This window comes from Neopsephotus bourkii, unplaced genomic scaffold (genome assembly GCF_033783945.1).
Source record: "Neopsephotus bourkii isolate Nb327-2 ecotype Australia unplaced genomic scaffold, CSIRO-AGI_Nbou_v1 NB_1373, whole genome shotgun sequence".
Classification (NCBI taxonomy): Eukaryota; Metazoa; Chordata; class Aves; order Psittaciformes; family Psittacidae; genus Neopsephotus; species Neopsephotus bourkii.
Genome location: NW_026901852.1, coordinates 1,138,936 through 1,164,450, shown reverse-complemented (window position 1 = coordinate 1,164,450; position 25,515 = coordinate 1,138,936). Strand labels below are relative to the sequence as shown.

The 25,515-nt window shown below is 34.5% G+C and overlaps 1 protein-coding gene across 5 annotated transcripts in view; it reads right to left on the bottom strand.

The window, feature by feature from the left end:
• The window catches only part of NAALADL2 (N-acetylated alpha-linked acidic dipeptidase like 2), a 358,350-nt gene that overhangs the window by 104,499 nt on the left and 228,336 nt on the right, over window positions 1-25,515 (bottom strand). For all 5 annotated transcript variants that reach the window (XM_061367075.1, XM_061367074.1, XM_061367076.1 and 2 more), the window contains exons 6-9: window positions 21,175-21,318; window positions 12,484-12,576; window positions 7,570-7,775; window positions 5,847-5,966 (exon numbers count right to left, since the gene is read on the bottom strand). In XM_061367075.1, coding sequence (XP_061223059.1) covers window positions 5,847-5,966; window positions 7,570-7,775; window positions 12,484-12,576; window positions 21,175-21,318 — 563 coding nt within the window. The remainder of the gene's footprint in view (window positions 1-5,846; window positions 5,967-7,569; window positions 7,776-12,483; window positions 12,577-21,174; window positions 21,319-25,515) is intronic.

The following is a 25,515-nucleotide window of genomic DNA, read 5'->3' as shown; positions in this document are numbered from 1 at the left end:
TCGTGGCCACTAAACTGATGCATGCACTGCAACAAATTTCCTGAGCATGTGTGATGACAACTTCAGGATATGCAGGTGAATCTGAACACTAAAACACATGAGAATCCTCTATGCATGCATGGCAAGGGTGCATGGTAGAAAAGAGCTTCCAACCTCAAAATCCATTAGTATGAGCAGAATGACATGCTGTTTATTACACCCATTTCCCAGTGGGAATGGTGTAGGTCAAGGCTTTCCAAAGCAGTTACTGTCTTCGTATTCTACAGATATAATTTTACTCTCTCTGGAAAAAAGAGCTTAAGAAAAACAAAAAAAACCCACCTTCCCATATTTCTACAAATCTAGTGTTCTGCCCAGTCCTCAATGATCTGTGTTTATGTAGAAAAATTAAAATATCTAAAACAGTTAATCTATCATCTTTCATAAGAACTAGGAGTTTATTTTTGAACTCTCCACATAGTATGAAAGATTTTCTATCACTAAGAAAATGTCTTTCTATTAACATGAAAAATGTTAGTTCTGAAGGGAAATAACTAGGGGCAGTAAGATGAAATTAAACAAAGCAATATTTAGACAGAACTGAAGTCAATTTTTCTAATACTGTATGGATAAAGTCTCTGGAAGGAAAAAAAACGGTTCTATTACCTAGTACAGCTTATTACTTTGGACAGTTTTAATTCGATCAGACAACAGAAGCCTAGAATCAAAATCCATTCTACAGCAGGTAAGGAATTACTTAAAACTCCCTTACTTCAGCACCACATTTAAAGATAGGAAAATGTCCAGATTTCTTCAATTTAATCTGCAATGGCTATCAAAGTTGACATTTACATTTCAAAACAACAACAAGCCTCCTGAAAATATACATTATGTATGCTTTTAGAAGAAAAAAATAATATTTTAATTTCTTAACGATAGGGACGCACCTGGAAGCAGAAAGCTTGATTAACTAGAAACAAAGGACTTTCAGCAGATATTCGGTAATATTCATAGCATAAAACTAGTCCATTTGCATTCTTCCTTGCTAACGACCTTTTTTCCCTGTGGTTAAAAGCAAGAGTATTTTCATAACATCAAATTGTATGAGTAGGTTTAAACAATTAACCACTGTCTAGACTGGCATTTATCTATTAAAATTGTTTAATATAGAGGAAGAGTGAAAAAGTATGCAACAGTGGACAAAGCAATGTTTTGTCCAAGTAAGTGCATTGTTAGCAGATGGAAAGGACCTGGTGTAACCTGAAAATTAAATTAATCATTAAATGAAACTGCTTTTCACACTGGAGAAGCAGCATCTTAATGAATTATTGTCTATATTAACAGCACGTTTTTAATGTAGTTATGAATTCCTGAGACAAGTGTTCACAGCATAAATTTCTGATTCTCAAGAGGTTTATTTTCAACACAAATATAAAAAGTAACATCACCAATCCATTATAACACAGCAGTAACACGTAAAACCTGAAAATTCATGGGAAAGCTATAATCTTCTGTTACACGGCATACACCAAGCTACTCAGTATTTTAATGTTCTTTTCTTCTTTACATCCTACTGATACATGAGGATTGTAGATCTATTCTTAAATACTGAAGGTAAAACAAAATAAATAACACATATAAGTTGGAAAAATCAATGCTGATATTAATGTAAGATTGTTATCAAGAAATAATAGTAACAAGCATCTATAAAGAAGTTTATCTTCAATTCTACTTCAAAAAGAAAAAGTAGTTTTCTGTTAATAATAACACCTTTAAATCATAGAATCATAGAATGGTTAGGGTTGGAAAGGACCTTAAGATCATCAAGTTCCAACCCCCTGCCATGGGCAGGGACACCTTGCTCTAAACCATATCACCCAAGGCCTCGTCCAACCTGGCCTTGAACACTGCCAGGGATGGAGCATTCACAACCCCCTTGGGCAACCTATTCCACTGCCTCACCACCCTAACAGGAAAGAATTTCCTCCTTATATCCAATCTAAACTTCCCCTGTTTAAGTTTGAACCCATTACCCCTTGTCCTATCACTACAGTCCCTAATGAAGAGTCCATCCCCAGCACCCCTATAAGCCCCCTTCAGATACTGGAAGGCTGCTATGAGGTCTCCATGCAGCCTTCTCTTCTCCAGGCTAAATGTAAAGATGTTTTAAGCTTTTACTCTATTAATAGAAATAAATAATGCTAAATAGCTTGGAACAATACTTGGTACAGTTAGTTTTAACACTCACTATTTGATAGCTTTAAATGTCTTTTCCCATAGGAGACAGGAGCAATAATTTTTCTTGGGTTAGCAACAACATCAGACCTGGTGTCTGATCAGTAGCGGTCATACAATTAGTTAAAAGAAAAGAGAATGAATTTATGTCTCATAACTTTTTTACTTCTGAAATTTTAATTATAGAAAAATTCATTAATGGCCTTATTTACAGAGAATGAATGCCAGCAAACAAACAAACCCAATTTACCAATGACACTCTGCCAACAAATGGTGACTCATTAACTGAGCAAGAAAATTAACAATCATTTTCCTTAGAAAACAATAGTAGGCAAAAATATAATTTGGCATTATTTCCTTCTTATTAATGTGGACACTAATTAGCATAGCTATATAAAAAAGATTTGAATTAAATGTCAAGGTCTCAGAATTGTCTGAATTCCTCTTTGCTTAATTAATCCAAATATTTAAATTAGGTTCTTCATGTAATTTGATGTTTCAACCAGAACCCACTGAATTCTACTCATAGGCACATAAAATTATTGTTTGGATATGGCTTATGTAGCTTGCTTTTGAAACCTGCAACTAAAATAAAGATGTAATCTCTTTACATAAAATATCTTTAAGTCATGTCAGCCAAGCACTTATCCTATTCTTTAACTGACCACCAGATCTCATGTAGTAGACAGCTCATTAGGTTTGTGATTTTTCTTTTTACTTACACGTCTAGCATATTAACACAAACTACATTTCAGTTAAAAATTCTTCCCTAGTTTTCTCATAGTTTCCAGAAATTAAGGAAATAAAAGTGTTTTGGAAGCTGCAATGGTTAGTGACTGCCCAAAATTTTATTTTAGTAAAGCCGCATATTAATAGCACAGAAAGTAAATACTGTTGCATGCATCTGCCTATCTCTGTGATTTCTCCATATTTCTCTTTAAGGGATGGTCCTTGCAGCATTTATGGAGTCCTACACATTTAGTGTGATTTTTACTTTTCTTTCAGAGGACAAACTGCAAGTTGTTTTTTTTTCCTAGAATACCGACACTTAACCTTTTCAGTTTTTTGTAACAAGTATTAATTGGCCCTAGGAAAACAACATTCTTCCTCTGTTTTACTGAGAAGTGCCCACAATTTCAGCACAACTATGAGCATTGAACCCAACTTTGTCCTCGGTGCAAATAGTGAGCAGATCTTAGTCCCCCCCCTCCTCAAGAGTGTTACAACACTGGAAAAAAATAATTCCAGCTGGTCTTTTTTATCCTGATCTAAAAATGGGCGTATGACTTTTATTACTGAATCCAAAGGTACAGTGCTGTATATTCCATGTATCCATAAATTATGAAAAGTTTCTGTCTAACTAAACAAGACTGGTTATTTTCTCATTTTTTATTTATTAGAAATTCTCATTTCACCTTCTTTTTTATTTTAGCAAATCTCATTTTAGAGAATTATTCTTACAAATTCAAATGAGCCTTGTGTCTCACTAGTCTTTTTAAGCACTTCTTTGCTACCTGCATCTGTTAACAAGAATCTCATGTGAATGGACTCACATTTTCTCCAAGATGAGATGAGCTCCAGAAAGTGACATCTTACCCTTGACAATAATTTTGAGGTAATATGTAATTACACTGTTTTCTTGTCAGGTACTGGAAGTAGAATCAATATTCTTTATAAGTAGATCAGTCTTCCAGAGAAAATCTCCTAGACACGTGGCAAACTGGGAGTACCCTTGGGAACAAAACCAGATCTGTGCTTGGCTGTTCCATCACTGTCAATTCAGAAATCTAGCCAGCATTTGGAAGCATTAATTCCTTCAAATATTTTGAACATCACAAACTGCATTAATGTTGCATTAATTACAAATAATATTACCCTACAAAACCCCCAACAAACTATACAGATTATCTCATACACACTTTTTTTTAGATGGGGCTTCAAACAGTAAACAATGCATGCAATCTCAACAAAAAAAGCCTTAGCCACTAAAGAATCAGAGAAGAAATGAAGAGTGTTTACTGAATAAAAAAAAGATGGAGTTCTGGTCACGTTTTACTGACTGTAAACTAATTAACTGGGGCAAGGCAGGACATCTAAGAGATGCTGTATCTATACTACTGGACAAGATGCATTTGCTATCACAACAAGAATTACAAAATATTACATCACACTCAAATGGAACACCTAAATAAAGCAAGAGTGAAAAAGAGATTTCCTTTGCTTTCTTTCCAGAATAGAGGGCCTGACTTCAACACTTGTACTAAAGTGGCGCAAATTAGAATAAAAGAATCAAATCTTAAGAAAGTGATAAATAGATAATCATGAAAGTTTTTGCTCCGCAGCTCCAGACAGCTTACAGTTTTCAGATCACTGCCATGGATGATACTGTGAAGTCAAAGAAACAAAATGAGAAAAAAAAGAAAAAAAAATAGTTCAAGGACCTAATGTAATAAATGTATTCCTTTAAATGGCAAATACTTTTTTTCATAAAGAAAGGACTGCAAATACTAATAGGTTAGGAAAAGGATAGCAACCTATCAGAATAGTATTTTTTTTTAAATACAGGACCTAATAATAAATTGTTAATTGACATACCCATAGCACCTGTAATCTCACATATATGAAACACTATAAATAATTTTTCACAAAGTAAACCCTGAAAATAAATGATTTTGCATTTGCATTTGCCACAATACTTATAGAATAAAGTACTTTCCAGATCGTTTCCATGATGAAATTACCACCTAATCACTGGAAAGAAGTGGTTAAAACATTGCTTAGAAGCAATCTGACTGGTACCATTTTACTAACTTATTTGAACAACAACTGCCAAGCAAGATCAATCTTAAACTCCATTTGATTCAAGATGCTACTTTGAGCAGTGTTTTGTACGGAATGCTTAAGAGGTAAGTCAAAGAAACATCAGAAAACCTAATGAGTATTAGCTTGGAAAATCTATGTAAAAAATGCCTATAAAGCATACTTTATGAAAACAAAATTGAAATCCATTTTACACACACCACTTCAAACTGTTATCATTTAGTATGTACCTTAAATTATTTTCAATTTATTTTAAATATTAATAAATTCAGCAACCTCAGAAACTGCAATAAGGTAATTAGTTTAAATTAGTTTAGACCAGCCTAACTAATTACAGAATATTCTGACGGTAGACTAGTTACAAAGGCTTAGCTGAGCACTGAACCTGACATAATTTAGAGAGTATTTAGTATAGTGAGAGTAATACTCTCTCTGTGCATCATTTTACATGTGATATATATACAGGTTTAAATGCAAATTGACAAAAAGATTGCAAAGATCAGATTAGGAAGAGAAAAATGTGCTTTGTGTTGAAGATTAAAAAATGTTACTTTAAAGCTGACAAAAGGTGAAAAGGTTGTAGGACACGCAAGTATGTGGAGACTTGGTTGAGCTGTTGAAATAAGTTAATGCACCCTGTAAATTTTTAAATAAAATTCAATATGCTAAGGAAAAATAGTTCATATGTATTTGTGAGTTTAAAATGCTTAACAAGAACAAACTCCGCCTACAGTTATTCATACCCAATTGGCATCAAGGGGGTTAACCATGTAATCTAATAAACATGTGAAAGACAATATTTTATTTCTAACCTCTGCTGCCAGTTGCTGAAGAGAAGGAGATGCAACAGGATGTAAAGTTGAGTTGCCTGTGACTGGATTATGGAGGCTAACGTAAGCAACAACATTTCTTTGAAGAACTCTCTTAAGATCCTACAACAAAAGCAGAGCAATGGTTATTATTATGTACTTTTGTACTCTGTTATTGCCTAAGTATTACTTAACTACTACTTCTTACAATATACTGTTAAGGACTTCGAAGGACATCTTAATGTTATTTCTCTATATAGCATAAGATAGAATTCATTTCCACGCATCCTCCTAACAGAATGCAAATAGGCCTGGGAGGGATTAAAAATGACAACGTGTGTAAGGCCAACATTGAAAACATTACATACTGTGAAAAAACATGATGACCTTTTAAACTTCCGACAGACAGAAGACAAACTTCGAAAGTAATCATTACCAACAGTTAAATGTACTCAGAGTTTTAGAGACCAAATTTAGATCTGAACTGCATAACTTTCCCAGTATTTTCATTTTAGTATTTTTTCAGACTACAAAAATAGTATTTACAAACTGTTCCATCTCTGGCAGTGTTCAAAACCAGGTTGGACAAGGCCTTGGGAGATATGGCTTAGTGTGAGGTGTCCCTGCTCACAGCACGGGGGTTGGAACTTGATGATCTTAAGGTCCTTTCCAACCCTAACTATTCTATGATTCTATGATTACCTCTTTTAAAAAAAAAATTTCTTTTTGCCTTCTCAGTAATGAGTTACTCTTTGCGTGAAGCATCTCTTTATATTGAACAGAAGGGGTGTAACGCAATTACATCTGATGTAAAGCTGACTTGAAGTGGAACTAAACAAATTTTGCTTCCAGCCTGGATCTTTTCAGCTTGATTTTTTCACCCCTCTTGTTTTAGAAGAATAATCATGTTGGAAGTATGAAACTTCAGTGAGAGCTAGCTGCTTCTCACGCATGCTAAAAAGCCATTAACTCTTCATTTTATCTACTGTTTTAATTCAGCAGCCATGAACCTCTCTGCCAGCTATTCCTTTAATTTATTAACTTGTGTTCACTGTATGGTCAACAACACTGATTTTCTTTTACTAAGCTGGTTTCTATTCTGCTGAAAGAAAGAGCTCAAGGAATTGTTTGTGTCAGATTGTATCTATCTCCTTAGCACAAATATATGGAAAGTGAATCAGCACAAGCCACGGAGACACTGTAATGCTTATGTGATTAACGCAAACCATAGTACAGTTCTCTTCATTCAGTGCATTCTTGATTCAATTCTTCCCACACTATCATTATCTACTGCCACACTTTTAACTGATAAGCCTATCAATTAAAACTTAGTAACTGTTGAACCCCCAAGAAGCAGAAAAAGCCCTCTAAGCTATTCCTGGGCCTATGTTTTTTTTCTGAGGTTTCCCCTCCCTCTCCTCCAAAGTTTGGCAATGCCCTTTTTTACAGTCCTCTGCTGAATTAGGGAGGGGAACAGTTCCCAAAGGCTGTAAAAGCAACATCGACAGCTATAGAAACTTGCCATCTTGTTATCACACGCTCCATTCCATAGGAACTGCCTCTACAGATTTTTTCACTGCATTTGCTCTGGAGTTCATGAAGGTACAGAGACAGACATCACATACCAGTTAATGAACCCTAATTTCTATGCAGCAATTTCATCATGTTTTTATGCTTTCAACAAAAGTAAACATTATTGCAATGAGTCTTTCTAAAACTGTATTACCTCTGCCCATTCATATGAACCAATGTTCCCAAATAATGTTCCTCCCCATGAGCAGAAAACAATGGTCCGGTCAGGTCTCCAGCCTTTCTTAACCTTCAGTGTCAAGGCTTGTATAAATGCTGTGATGATAGCAGTGCTACTGGCCCATTCTTGTCCACTGTAAGTATTCAAACTGTTGTGATGACTACCAATGATGATGTATCTATCTGAAACGTGAAAAAAGGGACAGACAGAGAATCTTATTTCTTCTGGTTATTAGTATTAAAAGAATTTTTAGAAAGCCTAAAAGATTAACTGTATTAGTCTGTAATGTCATTAATACAACACAATGCTGTCAACAAAAAATTAGGTGATCATGTGCAAAACAATCATACACTATAAATAGATAAAACTGTGAATACTAGTTAAAAATATACTAGTAATTTTCCTAATTTAAACTCTGTGTCCTTGCCCTCATTGTTGCTTATTATTCTCCCTTCTTACAAATCTAATATATACCATTTTTACAGCCAGGACTTCTTCATATAAGAAAGTCCCAAGCTCACATTAGAGCATTACGAAAAAATCACAAATGAATAAGGAGGAAGCTCTAGCTTCAATACATATTAGCATCCAAAAAATAAAAGAAAAGGTGTGGTAGTACAATGAGAAACATAGAGAAAATACACAAAGTATTAGTACTCCCTCACCTGGAAGACAGTGTTCAGTGCTCACCACCCTATCTCAAAAAAGACATTGCAGAAACAGCAGTTGTGAAGTTGGTAACCAGAAGGGTTATATATCAGGACTTAGACTTCCATGTAAGGAGACACTGAAAAGACCTGGACTGCAGGTTTAGAGAGGAGACATGACAGAGGAATAGATATAATGAATGAAACAGAAACGATAAGTCAGACCTAGCAACTTTGATGATACTGGAGGTAACTATTTTATAAAAAGAAAAGCAAGAAGTTTCAACCTGAAATAAAGAACATGCCTATGGTTATGCAGAAAATAAACTCACAATTTATTTTTTTTTAGAGAAATTAAATGAAAACTTCATCTCTTAAGGCATAATATATAATCCAAATAGTAAGTCACAAGTGTAAAGAACCTCATTTTATTCCAAAAGGATTATGCGGTATGAAACAATATGAATGACTAGTGTCAAGTGTGTGTCAAGAAGTCAAAGCAGAGTTATACTGAATGACTTATTAAAATATTGGATCTTCTGTGTGAGATGAATTTGAAACTGAAGCCTCTTTGAAGGACTGCTTCCTGATTGTGTTCTAGTATTTACTAAAGTCTCTTTCTGGTCCAGATCTAGACTTCTAAGGGAGTTCTTTATATATTTCAGGACACTGATAAAGAACAGAACAGTTATCAAGTGATGTCAGATCCACAAGAATCTCCAAGTGTCATCCAAAAGTTCCAAAGTGCAAAAATTTTTGGTTTTCTTTCTTTACCCAAGGGGATTACTTCTTCACTGTTGTGAGCACACTGGAATGCAGCAACACATAGGTGGGAAATACCTGTGTTTTAAATTTGCTTATAAAATTAAATATCATCTCCCCAGTTTTTTTTTTTTGCAGTGACTGCTGCCTAGGAAGAATGTTAACTGAACACTTACGACCACTTTGATTATTAGAACCATCCTCAGTCAACCTGAACTTCTACCAGTTTTGTTTAACAAAACTCATGGAAATGTTGTTTTATAAGGAATTAAAAATGCTTTATAAACAGGGTATCTGTTATGTACCTATAAAACAGCATCTTCACTTAACTGCTTGGGGGGTGAATAGGCATGTAAATGAAAATTTCTTTCTAAAAGCAGAAATGTAAAATATATATCTAAGTGTATGCAGAATCACTGAATAGTTAGGGTTGGAAAGGACCTTAAGATCATCCAGTTCCAACCCCCTTGCCACAGGCAGGAACACCTCACACTAAACCATGTCACCCAAGGCTCTGTCCAACCTGGCCTTGAACACCGCCAGGGATGGAGCATTCACAGCTTCCCTGAACAATCCGTTCCAGTGCCTCTCCACCCTTACAGTAAAGAACTTCTTCCTTATATCCAAACAAAACTTCCCCTGTTTAAGTTTTAACTCGTTACCCCTTGTCCTATCATTATAGTCCCTAATGAAGAGTCCCTCCCCAGCATCCTTATAGGCCCCCCCTTCAGATACTGGAATTTAAATGTAACAAAATGCAATCTACAATATAGATTTTTGCAACCTGTGTGTTACATCATGAGATGTTTAATTATAGGTTGCACAGATACTGAAAAGTCACAGGTTCTTCAACTTAATGTTAGAAATTGGGAACAGAAATTAATGGCCTTACAGGCTTCTAGGTTGTCAGAGGAAGTGCCACCAACATAGGGTGAGCAGACAGGATCAATGCTTGCCCCGTATTTTAATCTCTGCTCAGTCTGTGAACAGCATATGTGAAAGGGAGTGGAAAGAGACTTTATGTAAAATAGTATAGGGCATTTTGATGAGAAAAAAGCTACAAGCAGCAGTTTACTGTAGGAGATGCAAGCTGAATGAACAGGGGTAAAAAATAACAGCTGGTGCCTCCTTTGAAATTCTTTATCTTTGCACATCTCTCCCTTTTGAATAGAGGCAATACCCTGAAGCAAATGACTATAGGAAAAGCATAGGAGAAAGGATGGTCATGCTTACAGAGACAGCAGCTGTCCTTTCTCATAACCGTTTGCTGAAGCATGTGGAGAAAGAGATCACACGGTAATAAAAGAGAAAGAAAGGACTAGAGAAAGAGAAAAAATATTCACCAGATACTTGTGAATGTGGTAAGATGGGATAGTATTCAGGGTAGCGATGAGCTGGACAACAGGGATTTATCATTAAAAAAAAGTGACTTTATACTGTCTTCTCATTTTCAACCATGTCCAACAGAGCTACAAAATCAATGTTAAGTTTTTCAGGGTTTAAAAGGCCACCAACTATCACATTTCCTCTGCTTTTAATATCTTGGTTGCATTTCAGATGCTCAAATGTCAAATAAGATCGCTATTACACAGATGTGTTTGTGTTTGTGCTAGGAGACCTTTAAGCAAAAACCAACCAACCAACTAAAAATTCAAAATCTACCCTTGACAACGCTCTGCAGTCTTTAAGTGCTACAGATAAATTTTGCTTTTATTCCATATTTCTGGGAACATAAACATGACTGTTTCAGGTGTATGAAACTAGCAAAACTCTATTGAAATGACAAAGAATCAATGACAAGCAAACAGCAAGTTCTCTAATCAATTGAGAAGGCATGGCTACAGTATCAACCAGGAAGAGTAGAGAAACAAATGAAGTTTTAATACTGATCCTGTACAAAATGTTATCATTATGCATTAATTGCTTAACTTGGGCCTATATTAAAAGTCAGTTCCTATGGCCCTTGTTCAGCAAGACATTTATGGGATAAACTTGGCATCTGGGAGTGCTGTTGACTTCATTATATATCCTTTACTTTTTAAATTTAAGGAGATACTGACATACCTTTACGGTAACATCTTGTTAAGAATGCAATAACAAGATGAAAGATTCAGGCACAAAGAAGATAAAGAATTTACTGAACAGAAACTGAAGTCTTTTATTTGTCTTGCTTCTTTTCACAATTCAGTACATGGTATGTCTAAATATGGAAGTTCCTACCTTTCAAATTCCATGACTGCTGTTTAGAACACATTAGCAATAGTAGACTCATAACTTCAAATTCATGAAGGAAATTAAATCCTTTATTGAAATTAAATTAACTGTGCTAATTGTTTTCTATTTGGCTTTTTTTTTTTTTATTGCTTTGTTGGTTTTTTTAAATGTTCTGGTGAAAAGCACAGCATTCAGCACGCACAACACTAAGTCATTATTTCTCTAACAGGAATAAGCTTAAATCCTCCCCACCTCCTTTATTCCATCACTTAAACATGAAATGACTAGCCAACCTCTGAAGGGACTCTAGATAAATTTGCAACCTTTCTTCTGAGCCTAATAAAAGAGCATTAATCAAGACAAATGTCATGATGTTTTGATGATGATGCCATCTGTACATTAGAAATTGGACTGGGTCTGCAACCCTTTGCACTATGTAAGTAGACAACAACAGTGTTCATTTGCGCTGCAGAAACCCTTCAACTTCTAGGCAAATTCACTTACAGACAGAATAAGCTCAAAATCATCTTCTTTCCTATGGTGGCCTGATTATCTTACTATCTACATACAGCATCAAAGGAGGGATGAGATTTGTGGTTTATGCCACAGTTGCACTTAGAATCTTGTTTAATTCATGGATGTACAGAACAGTAATTATAATTCATAGACTTGTGTAAAACTAGCATAAGGCATGAATGTAACAAAACAAAGCTGCAGCAAGAGTGATTAGGAGTTTAGTCACAGATTTTTGTACACTATAATCATATTTGATATTGGATTCTCAACTAAAAATCTAATCTAAGCCAGAGATCATGCTGCCCTACACCTTAGTTTCAGTGAGACGAATTTTGTAGACTTGAAGCATAGAGCTGTATTTCTCTCAAAATTCTGCTAACGTCAGAAAAAAAAATCAAACTCTTTTCTAAAGATGTACAGACAGCTTGCAAAATAATTCAAATAATGCAATAAAGTACACCTTAAAATTAAAATCACCAATGTAGCTACCTGGTATAAAACACTGATACTCTCTACTCCTGCTTTTGTGTAAAAAAATGCTTACTATATATCTGCCTATAATATCTCCCTGAGCTCATTCTCTGTTTAACCCTTATGCTTTGTTATAAATCAAATCACAAACTGACTGCAACAAATGCTCTCTCCTTCTTCTGTATTAGCGTATTATGTGTCAAAACAGAATCCTGACCCTAGCTATGACTTCCAGCCATCATGAAACAAATAATTGATACAGTGCTAATGAGCTACTTACCAGGAAATACAGTTCCTTTTAAATATCCAATAACATTAGAAATTGTCTTGTAAGTTGTGACTGACTGAATATTCAGATTGATTATTTTTTTGCCTGTTAAAAGACGAAAAGAAAAAAAAAAAAGAATGTTAAACTCATTTATCCAGCCAACTAATCTACAGGATGCAGATATAAATTCCCCACAAAAGAAAACAAAAAAAAAAAAAAAAAAAAAAAAAAAAAAAAAAAAAAAAAAAAAAAAAAAAACCCACCCAACCCCAAAATCACAAACTAACACTAACAAAGAAACCCCAACAAAACAAAGAAAAAAAGACTTTCTCTTAGTCCCACTTTAGCAGTGTGGTTCAAAGCTGGAATCTCAAAAGAGATCTCTATTCCTTGAGTTGAAAGATCATTCAGTTCACCAAGAAATATTACTTCCGTCTTTCCCTTGGTATTATTTTTTCCCCACCTAATTCTTCACCCTGGTCAATCTTTCAGTAGCATTCACAAAATTATACCTGGTTTATGTTATACTATTCTTCTAGAGAAACCCCCTATGTTAAATCAGATGGGAAAAGTTAGGCCTTTGGATTACTTATCACTTTGCCAGCATAGCATCTGGTTATATATTTGTGAACTTAAGCAACCAGAAGACAGGGGTTTGGTTTCAGCTGAGGAAATTGTGCAAACACAAAGGCAGTGAAGTTCCCAAACCTACTAAAATGTACAGGACTTGCCAGTATTACTATGCCAGTTGAGACTGCAGTTCAGGATAAAGCCACAGAGAAGTAAATGTCTGAGTTAAAATAGCTTAAGAAATTTAACTGTCCTTTGCTGAAAATCACTGTCATTTTCTGTGTGTCTCAGGTGGGTCACACTGACCATGCTAACTCCTGCAGTTTTTGTCAATGGAAACAAAACAACTAACTACAGGGAGCTGCAGATACCTTTAAAATGTTTCATTTGCATTATAATAGGCTGTATTAACATTCAACTCATCTGAAAGGTCATAAATTCTATGTGAGAAAAGTCAAAACGTCTTAAAAGGCTCAAACTTAAATGCTAGCAATTGTCTGACAATAACCACCCTGTCACCCCAGACCTTCAGTGAGGTTCTCTTACATCGAGTGCAGCATCACCCCCATGATAGGCCTGTGTTTAAAGGCGGTTTTGAGCCTGAATTCCTTCCACGTCTGTACCCCAACTGTCACAGACCAAAATGAAAATATTCCATGGATCATTTTGTCTCTATCTCCCAGGCTATTATCCTCCCAAAGATGTACTTCTAACAGTTTGTTTCCTGAGATCGTGAGGAATGTGCAAGTGAGAGCTTACTCCAACATATAAAATAAAAACAATACATCTCTATGAATACTTTTTTTTCAGGGTTCATTTGCTGGTACTTCATCTGAGAAATTTACTTTAAAATTCTCCTAAAATAAAATCCAATATATTTTCCTTCACTAGTCTTCGGTGATATTTGAAAAAAGCAAACCAACTACTAGACTCTTTCTTTGTTAAAAAAAAAGACAGTCCTAGCAATATTCATTCTACTTTCTACTCAGATAAAACCTATTATAAACAGATGTGCCCTCTACGTGACAACTGTTTCTATTAGAATACGACAGTAAAGAAAATGCAAGTCAAGCATGATTAATTAAAAATAACCCGCACCACCCTATTTTGCAATAATCAGTCACAGCAAGTTTGTATTTTGATCTGTCATGCATATGTTGGGGTTTGAGTTATAATTAACTTCACTCTTCTGATGTAAGTTACTGTTATTAAACATATGATGATGAATTGTTTGTTCTATAAATCTCAGTATTATTCTAGAAATTTTTAAAAAAGTATGTCAGTAAGAAAAAACAATCAGTCCAAAGAGTTCCCAGCACTGTACTGTCACCTATGCTCTCTTTCAGTATTTTAAACCAATATGAAAACAGCTCATACCATCCACGTTAATCAAGCAATTTAAATTTTATCTATATTATGCAAGTTACTTCTTGCTGATATTTCTCACCTACAACCAATCTAGAGCCAATTTACTCTGATTAAAATAAGATTTTCAAGCCCAAACTGATTTTCTTTTCTTTTCTAACCCTACAACATTTTAGATATGTTTCTTTAGGCCTCATTTAAAACAAAAAAGAACATACACTCTTTCGAAGACAACTGACTTAACTGTTTTCCTTAATCAACATCAGCTATTCAGTCTTCAGCTGACAATAAAGAAATGGAAAATGAACTCCCTGCAATACACATATTCTGGAATCAGATATTTGAGTTAGTAGTCATGTAACACAGCAGTCAGCTTAAAGTGACTTGGGCTTAAAGGCTTAGTACACCAGATGAAAAGGCTGAAAGTACTCTTTGGAGTATGCAGCAGAAGTGAAATTTAATCGCCTTTAAATAGTTCTGACAACAAACTGCTCTTCTGAATGCTGTATTTTAAAGATTTTGACATCTTTCTTTTTCTCTGTATTCTCTGAAAACTAAGTAAACTTTAGCTTAACATTATTTAGGTTACACTTTGAGTTTATATAAACTAAAAGCTACTTCTGAAGTAGAAGAAAAGTATTTATAGTCAGTATTATTTATCTATTTATTTGTTGACTTGGAAATTATAAACTGCCTCATACCAAATGACTACCTACTCCTCTCACAGTTACATAGTTATTTTTGGAAATGCACAGTTATTTCCCATTCGTTTTAGACTTCCCATTCATTTAGAACTTTAGACGAACAAAAAACTACTTGTGGCCTGTAAAATAAGTTATGTTTTGTTTTTTTTTTCTTTTAACCTTATCCTAAGCTCATACCAGCATAGAGGAGTATAGGTTTGAGCCTGATTTTCTAATATATTGGCTAAATTCTTGAATCTTGGATCATACTAACCACCTATAATCAGACAGTTTTTTGAACATTCATTTCAGTACTGTACTTTAACAAGCATAATTACGGACTAAGATTTGAAAATTGAACTCATTTGACAAGATTTTTGCTACTTATGAACAAAACTTTCCCTACATACACATTTAACTCAAGTGTAGAAGTATCGAGTACTAACTAAATTCATGTATTTTGATAATGCAGTTCTTGTCTCATAAACCCAGAAGTTATTTCAGAAGACTGCAGAAACAAGGTACATTGAATAACTTTAAGCAATCCAGTTTTTAACATGAATATAATTCCTACTGAAATAAACATAAACCACACCTGAATAAAAATACATCAGTTTGAAATCACAGTTAAAGTAAAACTTTCAAACATCATCAAACATCCATGGCCATGTTACTTAGGGGGCACTAATTCAGCTGAGGTAGTCAGGATAACATTACATTCAACAGAGTTCTTGTTCCAGTCATTCAAAAACCTTACATCAAGTTCTAATAAATGCTAACTTTCTGAACACACACACCATCAAGCTTTTCAGACACCCTGAAAGCTAGTAATTATTTTAATAATGAAAGCTACGGTTTCCTAAGTTATTTGCCCCAAGACCCGAGGCTTTAAAGTAATATCAAACACCACCACAGAGCATGATGATACAGAGAGAACAGCGGAACACAGAAATACCATAAAGTATTTACATATTAAAAAAAAAAAATCAAATGTGTCATGGATTTCTTATATTCTATTAGGGATAATGTACGGAATAATATGGACTGGTACATAACATTTGGAATACACTGTTAAGCACACCAATATGGTAAGTATACATTAAACATATAACAGCAGATTTTGCTGTCATTTGAAACAAATGCTTAATTTTAATCAGATGTTACCATTTAGAATGAGTAAATTCCAACTGACTACTTCTATATTAGACTGCCTATTTAATGGGCTTTTGAAATCTTACTGGTATGGGAAAAACATGTTTTATTTAGTTCTCAGTATTTCATCATGTCAATTCCAAATGAGTGCAAAACCTTATCTGCCCATATTTTGCACTAGTTTTCAATTAAGTTCATAGGGCTTTAAATGAAGAAATGTAGCTGTCATAAGCATTTATATAACAATACAACTTGCATACCAAAAACCGACATGCAATGTAACTACATACTTAAAAAAGCAAATTAACCTATAAAATAGTATATACTTAAAAATTCATATATTATAGCTGAAAAAATATCACATGACACTATCAAAACCCAAATGTAAAAATCAATACTAAATCTGTGACAGTGTATTGTTAAATTATAAAATTATTTGTGCAGGAATATGTTAGAAATCCTAGGCAGATGTTCGTATAACAAAAACCCTGTACTGTTTTGTTGGGGGCTTTTTTCTTCTTTTATGTATATATAAATATAAGCAAAACATTATCCAGGTTCAGTCTCTTTGAAATCAAGTATTTTTTTTTTTTTTTTCTGACTAGATTTCTACTTGATTAACCAACTATGCTGCCCACTAACATAATTTTTAAATGGATATTTATAGGCCCTGAGTCTTCAGGCCTCATCTCAGTTGTAAGAGCTTAAGGAATAGACTTTTTGCAGTCTTTTCTGACTTACAATAAGGATTCTACTGAGATAAAAAGCTTTTGAAAACAGGTGGTTTCTAGAATAAAGTCCTTTAAGGAGGCTCTAAATCAGGATGGCCTAATGAGATATAGAATAAATGTGTCACTCAATATCACAGTTATGAATTTTGAGAATGCTTCATATTGTCTAGTTGAACTTCATCATCTCAGACGATTTTGAGAGATTCTTCATCTGCTTTACAGCAATCAAAAAAAAGCATCACACACACACACACACAAAATAACGGCACAGAACAGAATTCTGAAAATACGCCTTGATCAGTTACAATTCTGGTAGAAAACTAGCGATCCTTCAGGTAGTAGTAGAGAGAAGATATATTAAAAAATGCTTCACACTGTTTATGCTTCAATCCTTTCATGAACTTTTATTTAAAAAGAGAATGTACAGAATTTAAAGCAATCTCAAAAAGAAAATCTGAGAGGATTAGTATGTTTGTATTCAGTATGTCTGTATTACATCTGACTTCCCTACTTAACATGTACTTCTTTGCAATGCCAGTAAGTAATATCTGAAGAACATCATTATACTTCCACTGTTATGTGCAATTAATCAGAATTTTGTAGATATTATGTGCATTGCCACACAATATGCTGTCATCTTCATTTCTTTTTCTTTTTTTTTTTTTATTTACAGTTAACATAGTGCAAATACCTAGAAATCATGGAATTGTTTGCATATTGATAGCATTGTATATGATGGCACAGTCAGAGTTCATTAAATACAGTATTCTTTCCTCCCTCTGACAGCTAGCAAGCTACGAAGGAGAAACATATAACAACATCACAAGGCTGTAGCCTAATAGGAGGATATATATGTCCTTTTTCTTTCCATGCCCTTCTTCTGACTGAGAAGAAGATAAATGTGATTTGCACTACTGCTGCACTTGGCAGAGAATTTTGTCTTGGACAATGATCATGTAATATGGAAACTAAGACTCTTCCAATTATTCCTTTCATATAATTAGATACAAATTTCATATGATCAGAGTTATCTATAAAACTCAGTATAATGACCACCTGATGCATGGAACAGTACAAAATACATGTTCAAAGTCTTACACAAAATTCTTATGTTATGCTAGAAGACTTTTCAGGAGCAGTAACTTCCATTTATCTGTTCCAGTCTCACCTTTTTTGGTAAAGAAGTGGATTTGCTTGCAGGCTATGATGAAGCTTTGCATTGTAGTCATTAAGACTATTCACTATTGGTCAGTAACTGTATTTTGTAAGCTAAAATAAAAAAACCCTATACCTAGTTCACAGCAAAAGTCATTAAGAGCTCATAAGGAACGGGGCCTTGTTCTGTATATGTTAACTTTACTAATATGTTCTGAAATAATACACACTCTTTTCGATCCAAACAACCTTTCTTATCTTCTATCTTCTCGGATGCGATTACTATGAGCATGAAAACTGACACTTAAAGAAGAGTAAAATTACACATATCTCATTAATGTTTTTAACCACCAGACTTCCAGGCTATGAGGCTTTCTTTCCACTTAATATCAAAGAAGCACCAAATGCTCCTTCCCTGACAGTATTCAACCTGACAGTGTTCAAGGCCAGGCTGGACAGAGCCTTGGGCAACACGGTCTAGCATTCCGCTTCCCTGCCCATGGCAGGGGGTTGGAACTAGATGATCTTAAGATCCTTTCCATCTCTAACCAGTCTATGATTCTCTATGGTCATTAGTGATGAAAAATACTTGTAAAATTAAATTCCAAGAGATAGATTTACTTTAAATACTTAAGAGATTCACTGAAAAAGGATGACTTGCATGTGACTGAAATCCACCAACTGGCAGGTAACTTAAACAACAAAGAAAGTTTACTGCAACACAGCAGGACTTTCTTCATTTATGTTTATAGGAGTGCTTTAGATTTACATTATTCTTCGTAATGTTCTAGCAAATACCCTAGTAATATTCTGTAAAAAAAAAAAAGAAAGCTTTGGAAGCGTACAGCTTCTCTACAGCACTTCACTCTTAAATTCCTTCTAATTGCCCATTTTGCGGAAAAAGTTCATGGGAGCACAGAATTTCAAATTAATGAAGATTATCAATGATGCACCACACTAAACAAAAAGCAAATCTAATTAGTAACTTCAACTAACACAAAACTAATAACTAACTTCAATTCCCACTGTTCGCTTTGTAGGTTCTAAGCACTCGATATATCTCAGATGTTTCCCTCTGTATCCTCCTACCCCCTCTGTCACATTATGTCCCTTGAAAACTGCAAGGCTAAGGGAGAAAAGAAGCACTGTGAGGCACTTGCTCTGTTTAGCATTTTCTCTTTATTAGCTGTTGCTATTATTATTATTAAATAGTTACACAAGATTTATTATCAGAAGACCAGTCTTTTATCTCTTCCATTAAGGCTGCTACTGAACACTCAGTACACTGTATGCCCCAGCATATCTATAGTTTCACCATTATTTCAAGGCAAACTCTATCATAATGCATTACAGAATTAGGCAAGGTTTCTTATCATACACACTACCTGCTCAATAAACTAACAATTTTATTTAAATAAATTTGACAGGAATTACTGTGGCTCAGAAGTTTTACATTAAATCAGACACAAGCTGTTGTGTTCATCCAGAGTAAGTCAGACACGGATTGGCTTTTACCAGACTGCTAACTTGGAATATTCTTTCTTTCATGAAATTTGCTGCCACACAGAATATGCCATGTATCACAGAAAAAAAAAACAAAATAAAACCCAAAAGAATAAGCTACCCCTTGGGTGTTTCTGTCCTGCAGCCTCCACACAAAGCTTCTTGAGAAACATAGACAATGCTGCCTTTTATCATTCTAAAATGAATGCCATTTGCCACCTCAAGATCATCCTTCAGGTACTTCAGCTACTGAAAACTACAATACTAGGAAGCTTCACATACCCCACCTGGAATAGTTAAGCATTTGTTTCTTCCAAAATGACCCTTTCTTGTTTATATAGTCTTTATCTACTGGTTGTAGGGAAGATCAGTTAATCTTAAAAGTATCTAGGCAGCCATGCATGAAGAGCAACAGTTCTGACTAACCACAACAGATTAAGCCATGAAGCATCAGGTCTTTCTGCCTTCCTTTTTAGTATGTATAACTACAAATGCTAACACAAGCCATAAAATTAATCAACCTTTTTTATGACTTGTATTGTACTTCTAATCCAAAATAACTTTCCAAAAGCAATAAACAAGTGATATAGCACATATGTGATAGTACAATGCTTGCCCTTATAATGTGTTTTTACTGTTATCATCACTGTATTTATACAGGATAAAGCAGCTAATTTAATTTGCCTATCCCTTCCAAGATTACTGATTCAAATCAATTAATTTAAACAGATATTACAATAAACCACATTTTTTTTCTGCCCTTTTTTGGGGGGGGTGAAAGATATACTAGCACGAAATGAGTACCAAGACAGAGTAACTTTAAATATTCATCTCATCTAGAACCTTATCTAGAAGGCATTGCTTCATTGAAACGCTGTGCAATATGTTGCTGGAAGACTGTGTTATAACTTTTTTCCCCCCACATCAGAAATAAGTATTTTCACACAGTAGTACATATGATGTTGCTAATGGTATTATCTCTGAAGAAATACTCCGACTGCATTCTTTCTTTACATCCAGGTGTCCTCAAGGTATTTTGTTCTTATCATGATGACCATTTTCCTGGTAAAACTTGGAGGAAAAGGTGCCTGAAGGTTCAGACAAGAATACATTGTTTATTCTACATCAGATAGAAAGTAAGAAACACATAAAGATGCATCACTGTTTAGAATTACCGTATTTTTACACCAGAAGCAGAAAAGAGAAATAACTTTAGTACAGCCATTGATGCCTTAATATTAAAATCACATTTTAGCAGTATGAGGCTGAACAAACCATACTGTAGAACTAACAAAATCTCCCTAGTGATGGTATCAAGGTAGACGGTTTTTAGAGTAAATAAAACACTTTTTTCTTCTTAACCAACACTTCCATCTGTCAGATTTTTTCTGATTTTTAGGTTGTTCACAGCCACTTCCAGAAAGCAGCTAAGTAAAAGATACTCATAATCAGATGTACCTCTTAGTTATATACAGTTATGGAAAACAAAATCGGAGTCCTTGAAGAACATTTCATAGAAGAAAAAGATGTTTATAAAGCATTACCTGCTGCTGGCCATTGGAGGGGTATACACCTATCTTTTTTGACAGTGTCCTCAGGTAAGGAAATGAGTTTTTTGGCAAGCACTGCAGAAATTGGTTGTACTAACAATGTTGTGAGGTTCAGTCGATTTTGTCTGTAGCTTCCATCTTAAACAACAGAAAGAGAACAGCAATTTAATGAATGAAAATGAGAAGATTTTTCTTTTGCATAAAGCAAACAAAAAAGCAAGTACTTACAATACAACTTAAAACAGCTGATTTAGATAACTGTTATATTGTACTTACCTTACTGGGAAAAATAATAATAAATCCCTAAAGAACATGTGCCACAAAATTACACATTATAGTATTTGGGGAATAGTTTCACAAGAAAGAAATTGGCAAAGAGTTAAAGAAAATATTAGATGGTATGTGACTTAAGCACAACAAATTAAATTGGTGCATAGTTAAAGGAATCAGTGGAAAACAGAATTACTTATTGGCAGTAACTTTCAAATTGAAGTAAGAACTGAACAGAGCCTTACAGACATTTAAGCAGCTTGAAATAACACATAAGTGTCTGTCTGTAGTGGATACTGCTACTGCTGATAAGGGTGTTAGATTTGCCAGGGATACCATGACGTTTAAATTCTAGAACTAGGGGTGAGCTATCAAACAAACAAGCTTTTGTGAGAACTCTGACAAGAAACATACCACACAGGTATGAAAAACCGGCAGCTTGATGAGATGTGCTTCCTTGCACACACAAAAATGACTGATTTGTTTGTTTTTTTTTTAGAAATCTGCCCTCACTCTTTTTAAAGAATACAATCTGATCACCTCATTGACTCAAAGCGGGTTCAATGCAGCTAAGGAAACTATAATAAAATGCAGAGATGGTTCCCTCATGGAAGGTTGAAGGCTCAGCTGAAGTAGGACTGTATTAAGAGTGTACTGAACAGACATGTCAAGTGGAGGAAGGTACAGATCAGAAAGAATCACAGTACTTCATTTACAGACTTAAGATCTTCAGAAGCCACAGCACAAAACATTCAGTATTAGCAGACTCATACATATTTAATAATCTCCCTTTAACTGAAGAAATGTTAGTTTCCATTCACATGAGTGTCCAGCATTTAAGCATGGGAAGGTTTCTGGTGAGATAATTTGATATTTTGGGAGACCAATTAATAGAACTAAAAAAAAAAAAAAAAAAAGGCAAACTCTCCACATGGAAATGCTCTGAAGCACTTAAGGATAGCATGCTCAACTATTTCAGCTGGCCTAATACAGGCACCATCTCTTTCCATGGAAAGCAAGTATTGCAGACAAAATACTACCTCAGAAAAGGAGCACAGATCAGAAAACAGTCCTAGATCAACTGTTTTAGACTTTTTGATGTAAAAGTCTAAAACCCTTCCAACACACCTGCCCATACTGAATAACTTGCAAAATTCCAGCTAGGGATTTAGAATACAGGGCCTCTCTTCAAGACCTTTATAAAACAAATACCACATTTTCTGTTGACATGGAGTTCTTTACAACCAGACTGCTTCCTTTATATTCTGCATGACTACAATGACAAAGCTATCAGAAACCAGCAACAGGCATTCTAATAAATTTCATCAAAATTACTATCAGAAACATTGTTACTTAATCACAATATTAAAAAAATGCATACGTATCTTTTAATTTTTTCTTTTCTTCTTATTTTTGTCCTGGTATCGCCTGAGATTTCTTACACTGTGCCCTTACTCATAACCAAGGCTATGGCATTTAATTATAGAAAAAAAAGTGTTGTTCAGATTTTAAATCCAGTGGAAATATTATCAGTGCTCAGTTTGAGAGAATTAGACAAATTAGACAAAGTGGAAAGATGAAACTTGCTCAAAACATAATTTAGAAAGTTTTGTCTTACTGAAGTTGGGCAGGGTTGCAAATCCCTCAAAGTTGTTATTTGATTAAATTGAAGGTAAAATCATCTTCCTCAAGCTTTGAGTCTGTTTCTGCAACCAAAAGGAATTCTAAAATGTCCATCAGAGATATGTAGCAGACATTATTTTCTGTCCATTGCTTGTCAATCTGCAGACTCTATCACAGGAGTGATGAATCTCAAACTGTTGTAGACAAAAAGCATCTCTCCTTTCTCCATTTACCCACAACTTGGACTTCAGACCTGAATAAACTGTGAAAGGTACACTTTCAAGAACAATTTACCAGAGAAAATCTCCCATGTTTAAAAATTAATAATGTCACGATATAAGATGGAGTGCATGCAACAACAAAAAAAACCACAAAAATATTTAAAACATAGAAATGGAAATTTAAAGTTATCTGGAAGAAAACCGCCTAAGAGAAGGAATTAACAAAGAAATGCATAGGCAGGTGGCAAAATCTCTACAACTGAAATTTTTAAAGAAAATATTAAACAAACGTCTGTCAGCAATGATGTAGTTACGTTTGATTCCTTCCCTGAGGGAAGGTGCTAGATTAGATAACCTCTTGATACCTTTTTCAGGCATGACTTATACAGTTCTCTAGTAACTGAACTTTCTGAACTATTTACAAGAAAGAACATACTGGACTTCATATTAAAAAAAAATGCTTGAGGAAGGAAAAGCAAATAAAAAAGAAGGAAAAAAAAGAAAGAGTTCCTTTCCAGAAATCTGCCAGAAATTTATTAGTTTCCATAAGAGTACATTGTTGAAGAAGCTGAGTAAAGCTATATACATCATGATCAGGATTCAAAAAGGAAAGATGCAAGACCAATCTCTCCAGTAAAACACAATATACACTGAAAAATCTGGAGACTTCCAGGGCTACCAGTTGAAGCAAAATCGTTCATAAGTTTTTAAAAATCACTCATGGGCTTGGTGCTGTACCAAGTGCAAAGCAGTGCAGTGCAGCTTCATAAAGAAACCAATGTACTGGAAGAACTTTGCGAGATTCCTGCTTGCTCTTTCCCTGATAGTTGAAAAAACTCCTTGGAGCACATAGTGCTTTCAGGATCTGCAAGCAAGAGAATAATTTAAATATGACATTTTGTTTGTAATGAAATTTAGTTTTATAGTATGAAAATCTTCTAAGTAAAAGAATTCCTTTGTCTGTGGAAGTCGAATAATATAACTGTGCCAGGCCTTTGTCTATGGAAGTCTAATAATATAACTGTGATAGGCCTGAAACTGCTATTGATTTAAGAAACCCTAGAGAATACCCTGGAATGCAAAAAGAAAAATATGCTAATGAATTACCAAGTTAATTTTAGTAGCACAAAAAGAGGCAATCTTTAGAAAGTTTTTGCACAGACATGACTACATTTCTACTTCTGCAGTGACTGTGTTTTGTGTTTTCTTTTTCAACATAACCACAAACATTGAGCATCAGTTTCCATACTGCTCAGTCTGGGATACACACTTGTAACCAAGCATTTCACAGTGTTCTATGACTTAACTTACTGGTATTAGTAACCAATTACCAACTGGTAATTGAGTAAAATGAGATTTCTGAAAAGTTTTCCTGGGAGAATTTAGCAGTAATACTTGTGTAGCACATGCCACTCAATTCTGAGTTGAAGTCAAACTTTATCATTGTTTCAGTGACTTTTGTCAAGGCTGAAACATCAAAGCATATGGAACAGAAGAGTTAGTCACCATGTCATGCTTCTCTAGTCAAAAGAATACTGCTTTAGGCAAAGCTTCTTCAGTGTTATGCAGTTAGACTTTTATTTATTTTTCTCTAAAAGGTTTGTGCTATAAGAACTTTCTGTTAATTTTTATTTAACTTCCAGATTCAGAGAAAAATTAGAGACAATATAAAATCTGTTATAAGAGTCAGATAACAATATTTATATTTAATATTTAATATTCACCTTCACCCAGATCTGATAAAACAGAAAGTTTATGAACAAAACTGTCCAAAAAAGTTAAATTCATTAAAATAATTCCTTCTATGACCTGAAACACTCTTTTAATGATGCTCCCCACAAACTACAGAAAAGTAAAGTCTGACTGAACACTGAACCATAATCGTACATACTCACAACTTTGACTTTCTGCTGCATTAATAATATAGCAGTATTAGTTTTGAAATATCTGAAGTTAATGGCTCATTAATTTTTCACCTTAAGCTTAATAGAAATTTGACAGCGTTATGCTGAGAGCAGACACTCCAAGTAGGACTTCTCAGCACACAATGAGAATAAATTAGAGCATAAAAGACAGAATGAAGTGTATTCGGTTAATACACTTGATCTTGTATTAACCATGGCACAAGCAAAGATGTATAAACATCACAGACATTGAAATTATATGAGCTTTGAACTTGTATACCGCTCCCCCAACTCTGCTCAGACAGCTGCTCTTAGGC